Source organism: Vipera ursinii, assembly GCF_947247035.1.
Source record: "Vipera ursinii genome assembly, chromosome: 2".
Lineage (NCBI taxonomy): Eukaryota > Metazoa > Chordata > Lepidosauria > Squamata > Viperidae > Vipera > Vipera ursinii.
Window position 1 is genome coordinate 100,203,551 of NC_139513.1, and position 22,664 is coordinate 100,226,214.

The 22,664-nt window shown below is 34.9% G+C and overlaps 2 protein-coding genes across 2 annotated transcripts in view; one reads left to right on the forward strand and one right to left on the reverse strand.

Annotated features, from left to right (window-relative positions):
- The window catches only part of INSYN2B (inhibitory synaptic factor family member 2B), a gene marked incomplete at its 3' end in the record, with an annotated part of 28,535 nt that extends 15,698 nt beyond the window's left edge, over positions 1-12,837 (forward strand). Inside the window, exon 3 of the mRNA XM_083351325.1 lies at positions 12,657-12,837. Within this exon, the coding sequence (XP_083207451.1) occupies positions 12,657-12,837 (181 nt within the window). The remainder of the gene's footprint in view (positions 1-12,656) is intronic.
- Positions 1-22,664, reverse strand: part of DOCK2 (dedicator of cytokinesis 2) — a 341,341-nt gene that overhangs the window by 210,745 nt on the left and 107,932 nt on the right. The window contains exon 27 of the mRNA XM_083351346.1: positions 21,588-21,683. Coding sequence (XP_083207472.1) covers positions 21,588-21,683 — 96 coding nt within the window. The remainder of the gene's footprint in view (positions 1-21,587; positions 21,684-22,664) is intronic.

The window sequence follows — 22,664 nt, forward strand, 5'->3', positions numbered from 1 at the left end:
CTGTAAGTAAACCCTTTTAGAGAAGAAAAATGAACAACATTTTATATTTAAGAGAAAATAAAATAAAACATACTGAAATAGACAAAGATAAAGTGCAGTTGCTGATAAAGGTCTTAAACTAAATGGTATAATGCTAAAGGTGAAAGGAAAGCTTTGAAGTTGAAAGCTATTGCAGTTAACCCCTGGCTGAGAGTAAACAATGGATGCCATGCAAGCCATCTGGAAGAAAATAACTCAGAATTTAAGAAGTAAACATAATATATGCAGCGAAACAAAAATACTGTATTTCAAAACATTGCATAAAACATCTATGCTGAGACATAAACATCTTGGAAGAAAAATATGTTGGGATAAAATGAGCAGCAAATAATTATAATAAAGTCATCAGAAGAAAATCAGAATCAGCTGCATAAAAATTCAGGATATTATGAACCTTGGATTACTACTAAATGAGCCAAACACTTTTCACTGAAGTGACATAGTAAAGGTAAAGGTAAAGGTTCCCCCGCACATGCGTGCTAGTCGTTTCCAACTCTAGGGGCCGGTGCTTATCTCCGTTTCAAAGCCAAAGAGCCAGCGCTTGTCCAAGGACGTCTCTGTGGTCATGTGGCCGGCATAACTAGATGCCAAAGGCGCACGGAACGCTGTTACCTTCCCACCGTAGTGGTCCCTATTTTTCTACCTGCATTTTTACATGCTTTCGAACTGCTAGGTTGGCAGAAGCTGGGACGAGTAACAGGTGCTCACTCTGTTACGCGGCACTCGGGATTCAACCCGCCAAACTGCCAACCTTCTGATCGACAAGCTCAGCATCCTAACCCACTGAGCCACCGCGGAAGTGACATACGTGAACTGGAAATAATAAAGAATCAAAGACACTGTATTAGGTCTATCTATTATGCAATCATCCCTTTCATGGATTACTGCCTTGTCGTGGCAAAGGGGCTTGCGTAATTCAATGAAGCTATGAGCTATGTCGTGCAGGGCCACCCAAGACGGACAGGTCATAGCAGAGAGTTCTGACAAAACGTGATCCACTGGAGTAGGAAATGGCAACCCACTCCAGTATCTTTGCCATGAAAACCCCATGGACAGTACAAAAAGGACCTCCTGGAGGAACACCGTCCATGGGGTCGCGATGGGTAGGACACAACTTCACAACTAACAACAATTATGCAATCATATATTAAATAGACAAGAAAAAATAGCTAACAAAAGCTATTGGTACTGGATTAAAAAAAAGGAAAAGAGCAGGAGCAATGAGTCCAAAATGACCCCAGAATGCACATCAGCTCTGACTGGGGATGCACATCCCCAGGCAGAGGTAAACATGGGTAAGCTTTCCAGAATCAGGGGCTTTTCAAACCTATACTACGTATTTATTCTTACTAGGGTTGAGCCAAAGCATTTTCCCTCATCCAGATTCCCATAGACTTCAGGCACTGGGAAAGGATCCTGAAGATAGATTGGCCCACTGTTCTACACAATGATATCTGTGTTTTTATTTTTATTTTTTTATATCCCGCCCTTCTCCGAAGACTCAGGGCGGCTTACAATTTAAAGCACAAATCAATGTGCTTAGCAATAGCCTTCATTCTATGTATATGCCTGCTTATTAGGGCTTTCACACACACCCCAAGCGGTATTATTACAAAGTCAGCTTAATTGCCCCCAACAATCTGGGTCCTCATTTTACCTACCTCGGAAGGATGGAAGGCTGAGTCAACCTTGAGCCTGGTGGGACTCGAACCTGCACTAATTGCAGGCAGCTGGTGTTACTTAAGGAGGCATTAGCCCACTGCTCCACCAAGGCTCTTTTTGTTAAAGTACACCCTTACCTTATTTTCCATACACATGTGATTTCTGAGCATGAAACAGACAAGCATGAGACAAGCATGAAACAAAAAACTCAGAGTATCCATAACTTTATTTTATGGCCTGGCTCCTTGAAATTTGTTGGAATTGTCTAATTATCGATTTCCTTAGAAAAGATAATTAAAATAAGTCTTGGTCTGTTCTAAGTCCATCAAATTTGTCCCCATGGTCCACTTAATCTTCCCCTTATCCACCTATAAGTCCCATCCACTTCCAAAGTTTCTATTTTACCTCCCCACTTTTCATTTTTAACTTTAAATAATTATTTGCACTAATATAGTATTCTCTTTGCTGAAGAGAGACTGAAGTATTCTTTACTGCAGCATGATTACCACTTTTCCTTGCCTACATGGGTAAATCTATATAGTTTTTGAACTTGAATACTTATTTGAGCTTAACAATTTCCCATTGCATGCAATTTTGAATGAGAATTTAGCTAATTGCTCCATTTAGCAGTTAAAAGCAGCTATTTACAAATGAATGAAAACTGCTAAACCTACTATGCAAAGGTCACATCTCCATGGAAAGCTTCCTTGTTCACATAGTAGTCACAAAAATATGTAGTACTCTTTTAGCCATTTTGCCTTCTTGATTTACTTTGTTGTGGATTGCCATCACTCTCTTAACAACTATAGGTTATATCTTATTTCCCCTTCCACAACAACTGTTTTGTAAGCCACAATAAAAACAAATTACAATATCTGTCTAAAAATATGTATATTTCTATTGGCAGCATTGGAAAGTATTTTGGTTATGATCGATAGCCCTTGAATTTTATCCCCACTCAACTAACTTTACTTTAGTTACTTTACTCTGACAAACTTAACATCATGTAGGGAAGCTTTATATTTTCACTTGCTGCTTTCTCTTTAAAATAAAAATCTATATTGGAAAAGCAGTAATGCTTCAAATTCTATCAACCCTGAAAATTAACCCAAGGCTTTTCCTGGTTCATTTGGTGTCTTATTTATAGCATGGAAAATATTCTAGAGCAAAAACCAACTTTCATTAAAGTGATTGGTTCCTTCCCATCCGAGACTCCCTGTGATTTTAATTATCTTCTTTATTGTCCCCAACCATTTATGTTGCTTCTCCTCATTAGGCTTACAGGTTACACAGACACTTGGCATCATTTAGGTCAATTTTAAATCATATGTTTAATGATTACTGGGGGAATTTGTGTTCTGTTGTGACAGCAGTTATTTAGTAATCCAAAAAGGTGACTCCACAGGTTTCAGTCTGCAAATAATAAATAAATGTAGATTGTTAACTCTTTCCTCTGGAATAAATGCTTCATAAAGGAGATAATCAAACTAGGAGGTTTTTGAAAGGAAGCAATCAAGAATGGATATTGATTACTTATACAGTACTTGATTCCTAGAGGAGATCAACCCTGACTGCTCTTTAGAAGGCCAGATCCTGAAGCTAAAACTCAAATACTTTGGCCACCTAATGAGAAGGAAGGACTCACTGGAGAAGAGCCTAATGCTGGGAAAGATTGAGGGCAATAAAAGAAGGGGACGACAGAGAATGAGGTGGCTGGATGGAGTCACTGAAGCAGTAGGCGTGAGCTTAAATGGACTCCAGAAGATGGTAGAGGACAGGAAGGCCTGGAGGAACATTGTCCATAGGGTCGCGATGGGTCGGACATGACTTCGCAACTAACAACAACAACACTTGATTACAAAATATAATTAGAATAAACAAACTTAATCAAAAATGTGTATAACAACACTATAACCCTAATTAATAAAGGCTAGCCAAACTGTTATACCATGAAGATACATTTATAAGTCTCAATGTATCTTTGTGGTATGACGGTTTGGCCAGCCAACTTTATTATCTTAACTCAGACTTAATTATCTGAGTTTGGGTTGCAAATAAAAGGCATTTTAAGGGATGTTTCTCTTATGGAAAATCCTTAAGATAATTCCTTAGAATAGCCTCTCAGATACATTGATAACCTCATTTATTCAATACATAAACAAGTTGATCAAATAACAAAACTGGAGAAAGTTGTGAGGTGACATATTTATAGTTTAAGAGAAAGAACTGCTTTATTTAAATATATTTTTTGATTAATCAAGTCGAGGATGTTTGCAGGCTATGGTCAAAGAATCAAGAGGCTAGCCATGGAAGTCCAATACATATACAAATAAGCATGTCTTCCATCACACTGTTGCAATTGCCATTTTGACTTTTTTTCATTGTATACATCTCCTATAATGAATCATGGTTATTAAATTACTACAACAGTAGTCCCAAAGATAGCAACTGAACTAAAATATTCTGTAACACGATTGAGAAAACCTCGTCTTATATTTTAAATGCTACTGCTGGCTACAGTAACAAGCCTGTGATGTGGAATTAGTCTGAATTCCTGGGAGGGAGAGGCTGTATTCCAGAAGGCAAAAGATGCAGCAGAGCTTGGAAAGTCTGGTAGAGAAGAAGACGGTTTGTTCCACTCTGGCAATTTTCAGAATATATCTGGAATTATGCAAATAGTTGCTTTAGTTTGGCAAGGTCTATTTATAAATGAGAAACAATAAAGGAAACTATTCAGAAGTAATTCATTTTTTTAAATAGTTATTTATTATTTTTTAAATAAATAAATAGTTAATTATTATTAATGCTGCCCATCTCCTCTGCAAGGTGAATCTTTTTCTTGGTTTCTGTGGTGGGCCTGACAAATCCAGAACTAGATGATCTAACAATCATAGGCACTATTTTTTTTTTCAAAAATTATAAAGAAGTCCTTCAGAATAAGTAATTGTTGTGCTTCTATGTGTATTGTGTAGATTAAGCTGGTAATTTTGGGAGCAGGAAACAAATTTTAGCAATACGTGAACATACCCAGAATTTCATCTGAATCCTAGAAAAATAATTAATTATCTCTTTATTATTTAATTTTTGATTGATGTTAACAAGATTCATCTAGTTAAATTCTCTCTATACCATTTTGAAATTACAAGGTCAATGTTTCCATAGGAACAAAACCAGCATATAGTTTTCTGTTGAATCACATTAATGAGAAGAGAAAGAAAATACCCTTAAGACTTGCAATTATGCTTACTATAAACATAAGGGAGAATTTGCCATCTAATTAGCTTCAGAAGGGCAGCAAGTAAGAATTGTTAAGGATGCTAAATGTAAGATTTGAAGGAAGCAGAAAAGTTAGCTTGGGCAAATTTTTAATTAAGAATTTGTACTCAGTGTGTGTATGTGTTATTCTGTGGATATTTAATAGCCAGCAGTATTCAGATTACATTAACCCAATAAATATACAGAGGGAAGGCATGTTTAGCTAAGATTAAAGCAAATGCAAATACAAAAAGAGATCGTTTTCCTGAAATTTACAAGTTTTTAATTACCTCAGAGTGAAAATCTAATTCATTATTTCTCAGATTTCTAGGTCCTAAATTAAATTGTGGGGTCAGTTGCTTTTCTATCAAAAAAACAGTAGTAACAATCTATATTTCACAACCACATGCAGCCTCATTTTTGCAGCTTGTGGAGCCCCATAGACAAAAAATAATGGTATAATATCCTGTCATTTTTCAGGAAGATTCTGTATACTCCCTAAAAGAGTTCTCCAAAAGCCTAGGGGGGAAAAATCAAAACTTCTGACACTCCCCATGTTTGCAGCATAACCCAACCCACTACAGTCCTCCCCTTTACTATATTAAATGTGGTCCCTGAACCCACTATCATTATCCACCACTGTAATAAAATGTAAGGGTATGTGAAGTAGCGTAAAAATCATAATTCACTACACTCAAGGGTTTTAAAAGTCAAGGTTCTGTTCTCCATGTTGGCCAAACAACTTTCTCTAGGAAAAATACATATAGCAGCATTTCTTATTCCAGCTGGTGAATCTGAAGATTTTTTTTTTCAAATGTCCTTCTGCACCCTTTGATCTGGACCCTGACTGAAGAATTCAAACGAATAAGCAAAATTTAAAATGGTTTGAGGAGGGAAAAAAGAGATGCACCGGGTATCATTTATCTATAGAGCTAGGGCTCATCCTTTCCTAGTTCAGAAGTAATTTATGAATATTGATCTATCTATCTATCTATCTATCTATCTATCTATCTATCTATCTATCTATCTATCTATCTATCTATCTATCTATCTTAGCTAAGTGAGATACAAACTGATTTATTTCCATCATTTATACATTACTAACCAAATGGTAGATGTAAGAATATTGGATTGGTTCAATATATATAGCGCTCTGTATAATGAATTCAGCCTCATTGTTTATGAACTTGATAAAATTTACATAGATATTCCAGAACATATCTCTTTATTGTTATCATGGTGACACATTTTAGGCATTTGTGCATATCTTTGCCTAATATACACACTTTTGTCCAAATTAGCTTTCTAATCTTACCATTTCTACATGAATTTTAAATCTGGGTTTCAGCTTTCTCAATTCTAGTATATATTGCAATTTGAATATTTATATATATTCAGAAACCCTAACCCTATATTTATTACTTTAACAGTCTCATGTGATGAATTTCTCAGCACACCTAATGCACAGTGGATAACAAACTCAATTGATTCATAGAGAATTACTCTTTTGTAGTATGTCTAAGTTATAGGGAAGATGGACAGTATTTAATATTTATTTGTTATGTATATGTAGGGCTGTGGGTCTGTACATATGTTGTATATAGTATGTTTAGGTGTGTGTCATGTATGTGTTTCACTTTGAGAGCAGGCAACTAAATTTCATTTTTGATGTGCGCTGTTGTGCCCACAGTAAAAAAATGACAATAAAGATTATCTTATTTAAAAAAAAATTAGGCAGAGGGGATGTGTCAGGAATAAGAGCAAAATAGAATTTGATTTTCTCTGCATCAAATGATTAAACACGCTGGACTATGTACTATCATATTAAAAGTTAGAATTTGGTGAATAATTTTTGGAGGCTTTCAAAATCAGAATTCCAAAATATTTTGCCTTTGTTCATGCTGTTCTGATTTTTTTAACTGCATCATTCAAACCTAGCACCCAACACTGATATTTCATTAAGAGAAAGGCCTGATTCCTGTTCTTATTTGGGAGTCTTTTATCCCAACATTCCAACATATCAGACTAGCAATATGAGACAGTATCCTTTAGATTATATTTTTCTAACAGATAAAATATTAGGGCTTAAAGATTCTCAATGGAAATCTAGTTTTAAAAAGAAGCACTGATACTTCACATTGAGTAATCTAAAGAGCCTTGTGCAAAAATGTCAAAAGTTGCTAATTATATTATAGTTTTGGTAACTAAAATTTAAAATTTTACTGAACACAATGCACACAATGAGTCCTATAATTTATTATGTGAACATATATAATGATAAACAGCATATAACCTTGGATCACCCATTCTCTCTTACTGGGGCAATATACAAAACAAAACCCAGAGGTTTGCATCATTGAAAAAAAAGCAACAAAACTACAATAGTGACAATTTTTATGCATGGACAAAGCTGCCCCAGAAGGAATGCCAAGACTACTTCTTAAAATGGAAGTGCTTCATGCAGATAATTGTTTTATTTTTATTTTTGCATTTTAAAGTCATAAAATAGTAGGCTATTTTTAAGACCATCCTGAAATATAAAATTTTATTAATAATAAAGTCACAGTGAAAAATTTGCCAACAGCAGCAGCATCACCTCTTTTAATTAAAAGGCAACAAAAATGGTTAAACCAAACAGCTGTATCAGAGCCAATGCTAAATCTCCCTTACTAGCAAAACTGTACTCAGTATGGAGATCTATATAGCATATTTACAGTATGTGTTTGAACATTACATTATTACAATTATTCTGCCTCTTTGAGCAAGAATTCCTTGGCTTCAAATATACTTACAGTGCAATTCAATACATATCAGCTGAAGAGTAAATCTCATTAAATTCAATGGGGCTTAGATCCAATGAGGTTTATTCCCAGCAGGTACAGGATTGTTGCCTCCCAAATGCAATCTTCAATGTATTTATTCTAAACTGTTCCAATAATTGGAATGGGGCCCTCAATGGTGCTACTCTTGAGAAAGAAAAAAAAATCGGGCAGATAGAACTAAAAAAATATTGAGTTGCAGCATTTTTATTTTGCCTTCACACAATAAAATGGCAATGAGAAAGTAGTAGCATTAGATGTATCCTGTCCATCAACAAAGCATACATTCCACTGCTTTTGCTTTTGCTTATAATTTCTTATTAAGGAATTTCTTATAATTCCACCACCACCACCACCACATTCTTAGTTTATCACACTGATTTATTTACATTGGAGAATAGTCCTTGACGAATACATTTCTTCGTTGTTCTGATACAAACGGAGGATATTTAAGCCCCGTGCCATATTTTATTCTTTCTTTATCTTTTCACTTATTGTGTTGTTCTTTGAGATGGGGGAATTTTATGAAGTTATTTGTCAGCATTTCAATCACACAATGGATGTTTTAATTTTTGTTGTACCACCCACCATGTAAGCCATGAAGAGACCAGTGCTGAAACATACTAAGCTCTGGAAAGCCCAGCATTAATCCTATTATTTTAACTTCCTGTATCAAAATCCCTTTATCAGTGTTCTCTATGCCAAGGAACATTTTCCTTTGGCATGCAGCTCCCAATCGTGTAGTAGTATGTCTTTCCTGTAAACTAATAATAAAACTCTTCCATTGTAAAACAACTTAGGGTATATTACCTCACCTGGGCCATCTAGAAGATTGGCCAGAAGAATCAACAGTCATGCTAATCCATTTTCAAACTTTTTATCCATTTATTATCTTTTATAAATACTATTTTTATTATTTTTGTAAATAATTCAAGGCAGCAATCATACATAATACTCCTTTCTTCTCATATTTTCCCATAACAAAAACCTGCAAAGTGGGTTGCACTGAGAAAGCAACTTGCTCGAAGTCACCCAGCTGACTTTCATGGCTAAGGCAAAACTAGAATTCACAGTTTCCCAGATTCTAGCTTGATGCCTTAACCACTAGGTCGAACTGGCTCTCCTATTGTAATCAAATATTAATTATCCACCAAGAGTCATTTTACTATGAGATGGGGAGCTATATAAACATGGTTAATAAATAAATAAAATAAATGCCACATTACAACTACTTCACATTCTTGGATCTTATATTTCTAATGTAAGTAGGGTGGGTGGGTGCTATATAATTGGGATTAGTGAACCCATCTCTTAGCCTTTAAAATAGCTTCACCATTTATACCAGATGTTAAAAAGTGCTTTGGTCTTGCTGATAACCCAACACAAAATATGGGTCTTTCAATTCTACAGCTCAGGTTTAGAAAATTTTGCTTTGTTAAAAGATGTTGTGCATATTCCTTGCCTTTATAATAGAAGTACTAATCATAATTAAACTAATCTACAACTTGCCAAAAGAGTAGAAATAGAAGATCTACAATACTATCCAATTTATTTCTACTAGGATTGTCACTTAATTAAAACATTCTTAGCTGCTCATATATTTTAGATTGATTCACTGATCAATAACATTTGCATATAAACAAAGCCTCAATGTAGCTGAGATTTTGGGAATGTTGAGGGAAGTTAAAAGAACCTCTAATTTAATTCAATGGACAAATGTTACCACATCATTCAAGGAAAGACTAACTTTCTTATTTTCTATTTCATTTCTTATTAAATGCAAACCACCAGTGCCAAAGAACCTCAGAAATAAACAAATGGATCCTTAAATCATAGTCCTGCTGATTAGATTTGCCCTCAGCAATTAAAACTGTCCCTTACTAGTTAATCTGCTTTAGTATTAATTAATTTCCTAATTAAATCTTGCACGTATATTTCTGCAATTGTACATCATTTTAACTTACTGCCTTATAAACAGTACAGAACACTCATTGGATAAAGAGAAAACTTGGGAGAACTAAACTAAACTAAAACTGTGTGATACAACAGTTTTAATTTTTGTTGTATGTTAAAGCAAGCCTTTGCTTAATAAAAAAAAATGAGCAAAACCTCTAAAACATTTTTGTATATACATGACAACCAGCTACACTGGTTGCCGGGCTGCTTCCGGTTGCAATTCAAGGTGTTGGTCATCACCTTTGAAGCCCTGCACAGCATGGATTCAGTGTACCCGAGGAACTGTCTTACCCTGATGGGACCCCATCTGCACTAATGGGGGGGCATACTGCAAATCCCATCATTCAAGGAATTTCAGCTGGTGGGATCCAGGCAATACTGTTGTGGCTCCTGCCCTCTGAAAGATCTTAGCTCTGGAGGTGAGATTGGCTCCCATCCTCCTGATGTTTCTGTCACTGCGTGTTTTTTTAGTGTTGCCAGCTCCGTTCATTTCTAATTGTACATTTCTAATTGTTCTAATTGTTCATCAGGCAGAAGAATGTAGTCAGTTTAGGTCTTTTGTTTTCTCATTAAAAGTTTTACTATAGAATATGCCTTGGATTTCTTTCTTTGATATTGACCATGCAAATGAACCATGGTCCATCCTCCTCTGGTCGGACTGTTAATTGTTCCGCGACAGTTTCGTTAGAGCTTTAAGACCTGCTGGCTTACCAATGGTTTGGGGAGCCAATGGGAGAGCTTCAGACTGTTGGCTTGACTAATTAAAATTCAACCCCACCTCCCCCTGTGTGTCCAGCAACCCTTCTATGCCATTTTGTATCCATGATTTTTATCTGTTGATGTTTTTTATCTGCTGTCGGGTTGTTGTTGTTTTTTACAATGGATGCTTTAAATGTTTTTCATTGTTTTTATGTTGTAAGTCCTCATTTGGATATGAGATGGGCAGAAAATAAATTTCGCAAATAAGTAAATCACATGACACTGTTTTAAAGGATTATGAAAGAAGTGTACCTGGGTTGCCTCTATTGTCATCTCTCAAGCTTTTAATGTTAACAACTTATTTACACCACAACAGAGCTTTTTAGTGAATCTTACTTTTGCAGTTGACTGGCTGTTTAAATTACTTGCTCAGTTATTGTTTGATCACATAGGCTAAGACTTCTGCTTTTTCCCTCTAAATATCTTAAGATATCAAAGGACTTAAGCCTTACCACAAGGAAGGGACTTATACTCATACTGTATTTCCCGTTGTCCAAGCACCCCACATCTCCTTCACAAGTATTTTCTTCTTAAACATTAGGAATAATATTTTAGAGTAAGGGGATATTCAATTGTATAAACACAGTTTTGTGCAATGTCATAGCTAAGCCATAATATAGTAGAAAGTAGACACAAATCTATAATAATCTCGTAACTGAATTATCAGTCACAAAGAAAGAAAACAGCTCTTTGGGGTCCTTTGGGGTAGCATATTTTTTTCCTGCTGGATCCTGTTGAAAATACCATATCCAGGAAAGAAAAATCACAGCTTTTATAATGGTTGTCCATCAGACATGATCTGTATCCTTTATTTTGTTTTTTCCAAGAAGAAGTACAAAGTATATTTATTGTAGAAGGCAAGAAGATATTTATAATTCTAAATATCTACCTAACCCTACTCTCCTGTTTTTATAATAACCAGTCAAATATCTCTTGGAAAGTCCAAAGTTAGAACTGAAGAAGGTTCTTGGATGAGAAGTGAAATGTTTTTAAAGAAAAAAAAACATTGTTTTTCTTTTGGAAAAATCAGCTTTGGAAGAACCATTATCTGGATGATTGAGAATCTCTACAGACATCTCTTAGAAAACTCACAAGCAGATCATGGGTTTCCAATTTCTATAAGTTGCATTTCCTAGCAATTGATATTAAGAGCATCTTGCCTTCGAGACTCTTCTCTATGAAATGAATGTTTCTAGCATTTGTGTGTTTTGGTATTATTAAGTAGGACTACAGGGTTTAATTAATGTATGTGTTAGATTAATTAAGTCAAAATATTACAATACTGTAGTATTAGCCTGGGGAAATACCTACCAAATCAATGCTTCTATATCTTTTAGGTGCATATTACAATATTAAACAACTAAGACGGTGTTTCCAATTATTCTGAAACAGATTGTTTAAAAAATCATTTTAAATTACAAACATTTTAAAGTTTAACAAAAGCAAGTATATTCTGTCCTTTTTAAAATTAATCCAGGAGAAAATAGATTTCTTAATAGTAAGTATTGGGCAATGATAAAAAAAGAATGTAGCTTCAAAATTATTTTAAAGGAACAAATTTGATACTTTACTCTGTCAAACTAATTATAGTTTAATCAATTAAATTCACTTTAATTGGGTTGAAGACCTGTTGATTATATTACCATTTGTTTATAGCTGCATAAAATACTTCAAGAGAGTGCTTGTTAAAACTAAAATATAATCTCAACATGGGAAATAATCAGTCTGAGTTCTGCCAAAACAAAATATATTGTAAGAAAATCACATTGTTCCTAAAAAAGAAATGCATTTTATGTAACTGTTTCCTTTATTTTTAAAAAAGGGTTAGCAATCTTGCTGCTGCTGATTAACATCAAATAAAGCCTATAGAAGATCAATCTGAAAGTGTTTATTTTTGAATTTTTCTAAAATATTTCATTACTGCAGGCATTTTAATCAGTCAGATTTACTGGAATATAAGACAAATTTTGCATTAATTGTGGATGGATTGATATAAAATGAACTGTTTACTGATTCTTTTCAGAAGGAAAAGCACTTCTACTTTCCATTTTCAGAACTACAGACAATACAAATTGCAGTATGTTTTCCAGTCGTCAAATTAATTGTTGTCTAACTTCAAAACTAGTTTAAAAAACTCACAATTTTTTTCCTGGTTTCATTATATAGTGTAGAATATGACTTCAGGCAACAAGAAGATAGGTTTCACCAAGTTTTGAAAGCATTGGATCAAGTGGAAGAGAGTCCTGTTTTGGTGACACTACAAAGACAGCCATCTGATCATCCAGTCCCTGAGAAACAGGACATAAGAAGAAAGGCGAAGAAAAAGAAATGCTTCTGGTGGATTTGAAAAGCTTAAAAGATGGTATCAAACTTAAGATTTAATCTAAATCACTCTTGGCCCATCGTGAATAGACTTTACATCTTCTCACATGCTCTGATTTTCTTCTTCATTTATTGATTTGCGGCAATTCTGCTTTGCTATGATTCCAACGTTGGGATACAGAAATAATGGCAGCTAGGAAGTAAGGGAAATATCAGAGCATGAGGTCCATTCAGGAAAATAAACATTTATTCGAAAGCAGTATGAGCCAGATGTAAAGCGTTATTGTGGGATTGTGGCGGTGGCGGCGGTGGTAGATATTTTGGTCAGAAATATGCATTTTCTAAATCCATATAGAGCTCAATCTAAAAATTCAAAACTCATACAATGTAATGAGAAAACCAATCACTTGGTATTCAGATTAAACTGTTCTGAAACGTAGGACAAGGAGGCCAGTAAAATGAAACCGTACCTTTCCTTCTCTCTATAACTTCCTTACCAAGCACTTCTGTCATCTGAACATAACATGAGTATGATGGAAATAGGAACTTGTTTGGCCAACTTGATTCAGGATTTTCTGGAGCTGACAGGTTGCTGTTTATAGTTATTTTTTAATGGCTTTGTTCCCTGACAAATTGCTTTAGAGCAATTCTGTATCGATCGTACCAAAGTGCACCTAACATTTTTTTTTCATAATGTATTTGTTTTAAATAATCGAAGCTAGCAGTCAGCAAAAATGTTGAGACAGCAAATATGTTAAAATGTTAAGAAATAACCTTTTTGGTCCCAGCTTTAAATACCGAATTTTATGAGAGGAAACATGGCTTTGGGGTGAAAACCTTACAAAACTGTAGGAATCCATCTAAGTCACCACACTCTTTTTAAAACAAAAAGGGTTGAACTATTAATACTTCTAAATTTTGTTTTTGAAAAACTTACTCTAAAATTAGTGTACAGGTAGTCCTCAAAGTATGACCACAACTGAGCCCAAAATTTATGTTGTTAAGTGAGAAATTTGTTAAGTGAGTTTTGGCCCATTTTACAACTTTTTTGTCGGATTTGTTAAGTGAATCACTGCAATTGTAAAATTTGTAACATGGTTATTAAATGAGTCTGGTTTCCCCATTGACTTTGCTTGTCAGAAGGTTGCAAAATGGTATCACGTGACTCCAGAACACTGCAACTGTCATAAATGTGAGTCAGCTGTCAAGCATCCGAATGTAAATCACATGACCATGGGAATGCTACAACGGTCATAAGGGTGAAAAATGGTCATAAGTCACTTTTCTTCAGTGCCGTTGTAACTTCAAATGGTCACTAAATGAACTGTTGTAAGACAAGGACTACCTGTACTATATTTTACAAGGAACAACAACTACAAAAAGATATGCTTCGATTATAAAATAAAGTGTATTATTAAGAGAGTCATCCCAGACTATAAGAAACTTTCAGGGAGATTCCGGACTAAAGCATTTACTCAAGGGAAAGTCTCTTTGGTTTGAGGTAATTTCCTATACAACAAAGTTCAGTCACTGTAAAAGAAAAGGTTTTGCAAACTTTCTTAGCATGAGAAATTCCAAGCCAATTTGTCTCCTGCTTAGAGGAGGTCTTACATTCTAAAGGGAAAAAAAAATCTAACTCCTGAATTATAGACAAATGAAAGTCAATACTTCAAGCAGAAATCAAAAACTGAAATCAACAGACACAGAATAATATCGTATCGATTTTTTATTTGTTCATTAAATATATGGCAAATTTCCTAGTTACTTTGGGAGAGATTTCTTCAGAAATGATGATGTAGAACAGGGGTCTTCAAACTTGGCCCTCTTATGACTTGTGGACTTCAACTCCCAGAATTCCTCAGCCAAGCATGCTAACTGAGGAATTCTGGGAGTTGAAGTCCACAAGTCATAAAAGGGCTAAGTTTGAAGACCCCTGATGTAGAAGAAGGGCAGAACTGGTAAACATGGGTCCTTGTGTCTTTTCATTCATTTGGAAAAAAAAAACTCTGTGAGATCAAAACCTCCAGTTCATAGAAAAGGAGTTCTTGCTACAATATATATCTTTTCTAAATCTAATTCAATAAGTGGAAACATGGAAGCATTTAAAAAAAAACTTCATGAAAAACAAAAATGCTAAGAACAGGGAAAGGAAGGGGTCATTACATATTTCTACATAAGTTGAAAAATAGCATTGTTTTATTATTAGAGCTAACTAGGTGCACTATACTGTATATATGACCATCTGAAAGCCAAAAAAGGGTAAGTTCAAATTCTGAATATTTATGATATAGCACATCAACAATACTAATATTTTTTTCAGTCAGACAAAGAAAAAGAGAGAAAAAAACCCATCGTTTTTATGAAAGATACTTCTTAGCTCACACCAAGAGTTTAAATCAAACTGTTGTTTCCAAATAGTTGGACTAAATAATTTCTAATTTTAATTTATTTTTTAATCTATTTTTCATGAAAATACTGTGCATAATTCTGTGAAAAGAAATATTTTTAAAGGAGCATACAATTTCATTAAATACAAGCTCCAAAATACTGAAATTAACTGCAGCCATGAGACTCATGTTATTGATGTGCCTCTAGTAAGGGTTAGGGTGTTTTCCAGCATTTTACCACAGCTGTACTTATTGAAATAGTAGGCCATTTTCACAGGCCCAAATCTTAATAACTGAAGAACTAGATGAAAGAAATCCCATAATTTTCAACAGTCCATTTTAACATGATTGGCATTCAGCTGCAAATTACAGTCCATGAATGATCAGTTCCTATTGTTTGCCCTTCAGTTCATAAAGGTGAATATTGGCATCCTAACCAAGATGAGGCAACTGTATAATCCAAATCTGAATTTCTTTCCTGGATCTAGTCTTATCCTATAGGCCAAGCAGAATGTATACCAAAAAAAAAGAAAGAAAGAAAGAAAGAAAGAAAGAAAGAAAGAAAGAAAGAAAGAAAGAAAGAAAGAAAGAAAGAAAGAAAGAAAGAAAAATGTTGTTTTGTTTGATTTGTAACAGCAATCTGTTTTAATAGTAGAAGAGAACCGTCTACCTCTTTCTTTCCCTTGATCAGCATTGAGAAAGATGGACAAGAAAGCCACCTGTTAGTGTGATGGACTCAACGCTTCACACCTTGCTTAGGCATTTCTAAAAAGATACCTGGCTGTTAAAATTGAAATTTTAACTGCTTGGGGGAAAAAAGTGATCTAGTTTAATCCAGCAAGGCAATTCCTAAATACATTAGTATGTGCAAGTTGTAAGAAGGAATTTTAGGAAGGGAAAAGATGAGGATCCCTAGATCTTTAATGAACACAGTTTAAGAGATCTTGACATCTGTTTATTGCTCAGTATTGAAAAGTATATGAAATATATATGAAATGCTGATAGCAAAGAAAGCAGTGCTGAGGATGATATCAGTCTATATCCAGAAGACCTTAATAGTAGGAGTGCATAAACCTACTACCTAGGTATAGGTTTCAATAATACTAGCTATATTCAACTATGGTGTGTTATGAAAACATGAGAAAAAAGTAAGGAGGATAAACATTTGTAAAATATTGTATAGCACATATTGCATATTCTGAATTTATTGTACTTGAAATTACTTTGCTCAGCAGAGAAAATTATTTTCTAGAAAGAAAACTAGAAGAACAAAACAGTCTTCTTTGAACCACATCTTCAATAAAATAATTACTTCCAAAGTACAATAAATACCTTCTCCTTTTACTCACAGCCACAACTCTTGATAAATAGGCAGCAGACACTAATATAAATTACTTTCCTGATGAACTGTACTAATCAAATATAATGTTTTGTATATTTCTAGATTCTTTTACTGGCATAATCTCTTTTGCAATAAATTGACATATTTTCTCCCGTCTCAGGACTCAATAATTTAAGAGCTATGTTTATGGTGATTGAAGTTAATGCAATTAATTATTCCAACCAGGCTGAATGATTCAACAGCTGTTTTTCTAACAAGTCTTTCTCCTTACCAGTTTTACAAGACATGATGAAAATTCAGTTTCAAGGATGGCATTCTTTAGGTGCAAGGGAGCTAAGGTTTTCAGAAATTCTCCTTTAATTCCATAATGGTGAAAATCCACATGCAGAGAACTGAAACATCTAAACATCTGCTTACAGATCTGCATCAAGAGTCAATCCGCCTGTCTTTCACACCCAGCTCACTGACCATCTGGACCAAGCAGCTGTGAGGAGAGTTTCTTTTTAATCCTAGTTCTTTCTCTTTGTTTTTTTCTTCTTGAAGGAGCAACAGTAAATTCATGGGCTCAAGTAGCTTTTTGTAAGGGAAAAGGAACTCAGGTGAGAAAGCAGAATATGATTAGCAGCAAAGGAGAACCTCAGACAAGTGTGTTCCCCTACCTGAACATTTATCTGAGAGTAAATACCATTGAATTCAGTGGGCCTGCTTTTATCTTCTACTGCACAACTATGCATATTATGAACACATGTAGATTTTTAAAATGAAAATATGATATGTGTTGTTAAATTTAGTTTCATGGAAATGCTGTCCCAGCCCCATCATGTTTAAAAAATTGCAAATTGCTTTAAAATGGCAATTCTTGTAAGGCAGATTCCAATACTCTGTTTCCTACACAGAACTACCGTACCTAACCAAATTGTCGAAATACAGTTTTCTGTATACATTCACCTCCCCTACCCAAGCACTCAGGGCTTTTTTTTTCTCATAGAACGCTCAGAACGGAGTTCCGGCACCTTTTTTGAATGGAATCTTGTAGGATAGGCAAGGCGGATTGTATGACATGTGTGAGTTCCGGCACCTTTTTCTCTTACAAAAAAAGCACTGCAAGCACTTATCACTTATCTTCAAGTATGTTAAGTGATTCATTAAAAAGTATGAAGAGCACAGATACTCTTTGGAAAAAATAAAATGTCGAAGGGCAAGTGAGTAGACTTACACAAAAGAATGGTAGTATAATTGTTTTCTTATCCTACCAGTTTCAGGTGTCAGAAAAAAAAATATAGCCACATGTTTTATTTTCATTATTTTACTAAAACTGATAAATCTGGGATATGTTTATTTTCCTTAGATAATTTATTCATTACTTGGCTAACCCATGCCATTTCAGAGCATAAAATAACCGAAAGTCTATTACTCAGCAGAGTTTATCTGTCAGAATCTAAAGCACAGTTACCACTAGCATAAGGCAACAAAGTAATCCAACAAAATTCCTTGTTTTAATGTCCTTACTTAGCAAATTCTGTGAATTCCATTAGCACTGGCTTCATATCAGACCAAATTATTGCAGATAGAGTCACACAGCTAGATTTTCATTCCTGAATTTTGCTCTTTCCAATCAACTCTAGATATTTCTAGACATGGCCAAATTTAGGGACAGTCCAGCTGGGTTGCCAAGCATGGCAATGAATATGCAATGCAAGCTCTTAAGTCAAGAGCAGATGATCCCAAATGGACAACAAACTTGTCTTCATCTGTTAAGCTGCTAACAATACCCCAATTCTTCATTTACACCTTTTGCTATTATTAATATTACTCAAACAGAAATACTATATTGTTTACATGAATAATAAATTAATGTATAAGTAATTCCCTTACGTAGTCAAAAAATATATTGATTAACATACATGCCGGTGACATAAATATTATCTTCTCATAACGCTACATATTGAATGTCATAAGATTTTTCTCATGGGTAGTTTTTATCAGCAGGCAATGAAACTCATGTGTACCAACACTGGATGGCAGGAGACTTGTCTAGTCTGTAAAGGGCCAGAATATCTTAGGCAGCATTTGCATTACTCTGACACACAGATTAACAATTGTGATTGGATATATACAATTCAATGCATCATTTTAAAAGGCAGAAATAATTCCTATGTGCAAGTAATAAAGTGGATATAAGACAACTGAGGGTATAGAAAAAGGCATCAAAGTTAATCTTCATATTATAAACATGAAGTGAAATTAATTTTTCCAGGTTAGGCATTTCCACCTTAGATAAATGGAAAAGGTGAAGCATTATCCAATTTGTCAGGCCATATTTAAGCAGAAGGCCTTGAATGCCACACAGATAAGATGTCATATAACTGTGATTCTAAAAATTATGAAAACAGAAGCAATTGAAAGTAGATAAAGATGACTAAAAGACACATTAACTACAATGTTACATACCTAATGAACAGTTTAAGACAGTTGCCTTTGATTTAGTGGTCTCCAGATTCATTAAATTACAGCTCCCATTATCACAAGCAATAAAATTTTGGGGCTATCCTGGCTTGAAATGATGAGTTTAGTGCAGAGGCACCAAGTTGGAAAATATTCCATTAAAAGAATATGTAAGCAAAAGCGTGCAAAGATGAAAAATGACATTTGGGGAAAGTGTATCCAATACAATGTTCATTATGCGTGACACCTTTTCTAGTATCAGTGGAATGCTAAGCGGTGCTGACAACTCAAAACTGCAAATGAGAGCAAAATCCAGCCTAAGCCAAGAATATCATGACCTAGTAAAGCAACCTGCCTGGACCATCTGAAGCAACCACTGGACACCTTAGATGAACATTCTTTATTCCTTTATTTATAGTAGCCCTTTTATTTCATGAAAAACAGACACTTCCACTGGGGAAAAAGGGGGGAGGCGTAAAACAGATCTGAAAAGTGCAGATGTGAACATTATTCAAGGAGATGTAATAGCTTTGGGCAGATTGCAGCAAATCACCTTCACAGTTCTCCTCAGTCATTCTCCCACTAAATATCAGCTACTTGACTTCAAGCCCAGCTCTGTCTCTTCATTGAGCAGGCTTGTGCTTTGCAAAATTCATTTGAATAATCACGGCTCTTACACTTGATATGGAAATGTTCGCAGTATGGTATTATTGTTACTAAATGAAGACTGAACTTTATTGAACTTTCCATCAATTCAGAAAAAGTTTGCTAACTTCCCTCTTGCATCCCAATTATCTGTATATCAAAGGTTTGAAAGAAGGTGAGATTATTTTCCACTTTAATTTGGGATACTGCCGGGACACCTCAGAGGAATTTCTTATCCTTTACAGGCAACCAAACCAGTGGCATTTTGGAAAGACTTAGCCACCATCTGGAACATTTGTCAAGATCAGAGATTATGCAAAGCTATACTATGGTCAGAAAGGGCTTTTTGAAAAGTGGCTATTTCCTTGTTTCACACCTTAAATCACGGGTGTCAAACTTAATCATGCCATGTGACATATCGTGACGTATTTTGCCTGTGCGGAGCTGGGGTGGGCGTGGCCTGCGCATGATGCATCCGGCCCATAGGCCGCCAGCTTGACCCCCCTGAGATAAATTGACAGCTAAAATGTATGAGGAGCAGCATTCGTACATGTATTTTTTTAAAGGAGAAATGACATAACTAAAGAGACCAACTGAATTGTCCTTCAGAGGTGGGATTGACTTGCATGAAAAAGTTTTAAACTATGTAGACATTAAGGCAATTTAATAATCAAATGAAGGGGGGGGAAGCTGAGGTTTGACAGTTTCTATTCAAAAATCTTTTTTACGGAAGCCCTCACAGATTACATTAATAATACACGTTATTACATTAATAATACATGTTATGGCACTGCTTGAAATCTAACATACAATGAAAAGCAGACATTAACTCAGTTGGAATCACACTGACATCATCATGATGCCAGAAGACAAAGACAAAGTTGTTTGGTAGCCATGGTCACAATAGCTGCCAAAAATAAATATAAGGGGTATGTAAATGGAATTGTATTCAGAACAAATCTGACTATAAAACAGCTCTTGTGAAAACAATATTCAGAGGTAAGTCAATATCAACTAAGATACCATTTATAGCAAAGAAATTTTAAAGTGTCTATATTTACAACCTGACAACCTGAAAGAGCAGTCTTTAAAACTGTCATACTGGTCATTTTCTATACCTGAAGATGCTAACACTGTAGTTATCTCTAGAAATGGTTCATCAAAAACAGAAGAGAAAAAAATGGAATAATTTTTTTGTTCCAGTGATATGTTTGTGTTTCAAAGTATTAAGCTTACTGAAAATTACTCAATCTTCAAAATTTGTATATTCTGCTTCCATAAAATGATTGGTTGTCAACTCTTGATGGCATACTTAACCAAGTGGCTCTTTGTCAGGTACCCTGTGCGTTAGGATTAGTTTCTGCTTTCTGACAGCTGATAGACACCAAGAATGAATATCTAGCCAGATTTTGTGGCCTTTTTTTGACATAGATAGCTCAGACATAGCTCAGTATTGATCCTTGGCCCCACAGCTTTTCTTATATCTTAAAACAAGATGAAGCCGTCTAGGTATTTCAGCCAGTAGATACTTTAGAGATGGATTTGTTAAACTTATTTAAATTGCTTTCTTCATCAAAATAACATTGGCTATTCTTCATTATAACTTTCATTTTGTAAAACACAAACAGAGAGATGAACCAAACTAAATTGTAAACTACAATCAACTGAATAGGGCATGAAAGAGACTTTGTCTCTTCCTAACTATATCTACCTTCAGTAATGCTAGCTTTGGAGAGAGAAAGTCTGCTTGGGGACAGTTTCCACTGCCAAAATAAGGAGACATTTTACATGGCCTCTTCTTCCTGTAGATGGTGGAAACCCCCTAAAGGGCCCTGCCTTGAAAGACAAACTTTCTCTGCCTGACTGCTTTATATCTCTCATTGGTGATGCTTCTGTGCACATCACATCCCAAGCCCCAGTAGTAAAGTAGGTAGATTTACAAAATGAATGACTCACGATTAAGGGGTCATCTCTTCCCATTCTAATGACAGTCCTGTTAATGGTGCGCAGCAACTGGATCATTATTTCTTGTATGTGCTGATAGGTTGTTCCCTGTAAAAAAATATTTTTCAAGATAATAAAGAATAATGTGCAGACTTAATCTGTATCATATGAACATAATATTTAGCACCATGGAAGAAGCTAATCATACAGCCACTGCTACTTTACATAGTAATGCAATTTGACCCTTAAGATAGTCAGAAGATTCATGCTTGCCTTGTTCAAAAGCATGGGTCAACATAATCATGTCCTTGACATAGTCTCCCTTCAGGGAGAGATTTTTTGTTTGTTGGTTGGTTGGTTTTAGATTTTCTTCTTCTGGTGGAATATTCAAAGATGCCACAAATCCTGCCATTTCATCTGCATCAGCTCCGTATGGTCCAAGTACAATATATACCATTGAATACTGACAATAGTCAAACCACAGAATTATGTCCAAGATTGCACTAAAATGCCCTTTTAATGGCCTTGCAAAGAGTTTGCTTTTATCTATCTATCTATCTATCTATCTATCTATCTATCTATCTATCTATCTATCTATCTATCTATCAAATTTGGAGACTGTCCACTCATAGAGCAACAAAGATGTTACATGTTCAATAAAAGAATTTCTCCTTCATTTTATATACAGTAGCAATCTTTTTCACTGTAGAACAATGACTCTTTGGCTTCTTTTTACCATTCAACAGTTTTGTTGATAGAAAACGGCCAACTTTTCAATTTTTTCACATACTGCTAGGTTGCATGTTTTCTCATGCATTTCATCCCATCTAATGTCACCTTCAGCATCAACTGGTCCACTCACCATGTTTGTTCTACAGGAGGATTTAATTTTAAAAAAGGATTCACAACTCAGTCTTTTGTTAGGAGAAAAGCACAACTCAAAAATTAGCACTTTCCTTATTGTAGGTATTTGAAGACTGCTGAAAGGATGATTCTGTAGTCTTCAATGCCCTAATGTGATGAAATCATAGGTATGCCTAGTAGGAAAATAGTAGAAGCCTAATCAAGAATTACGGTTACTATTGGCAG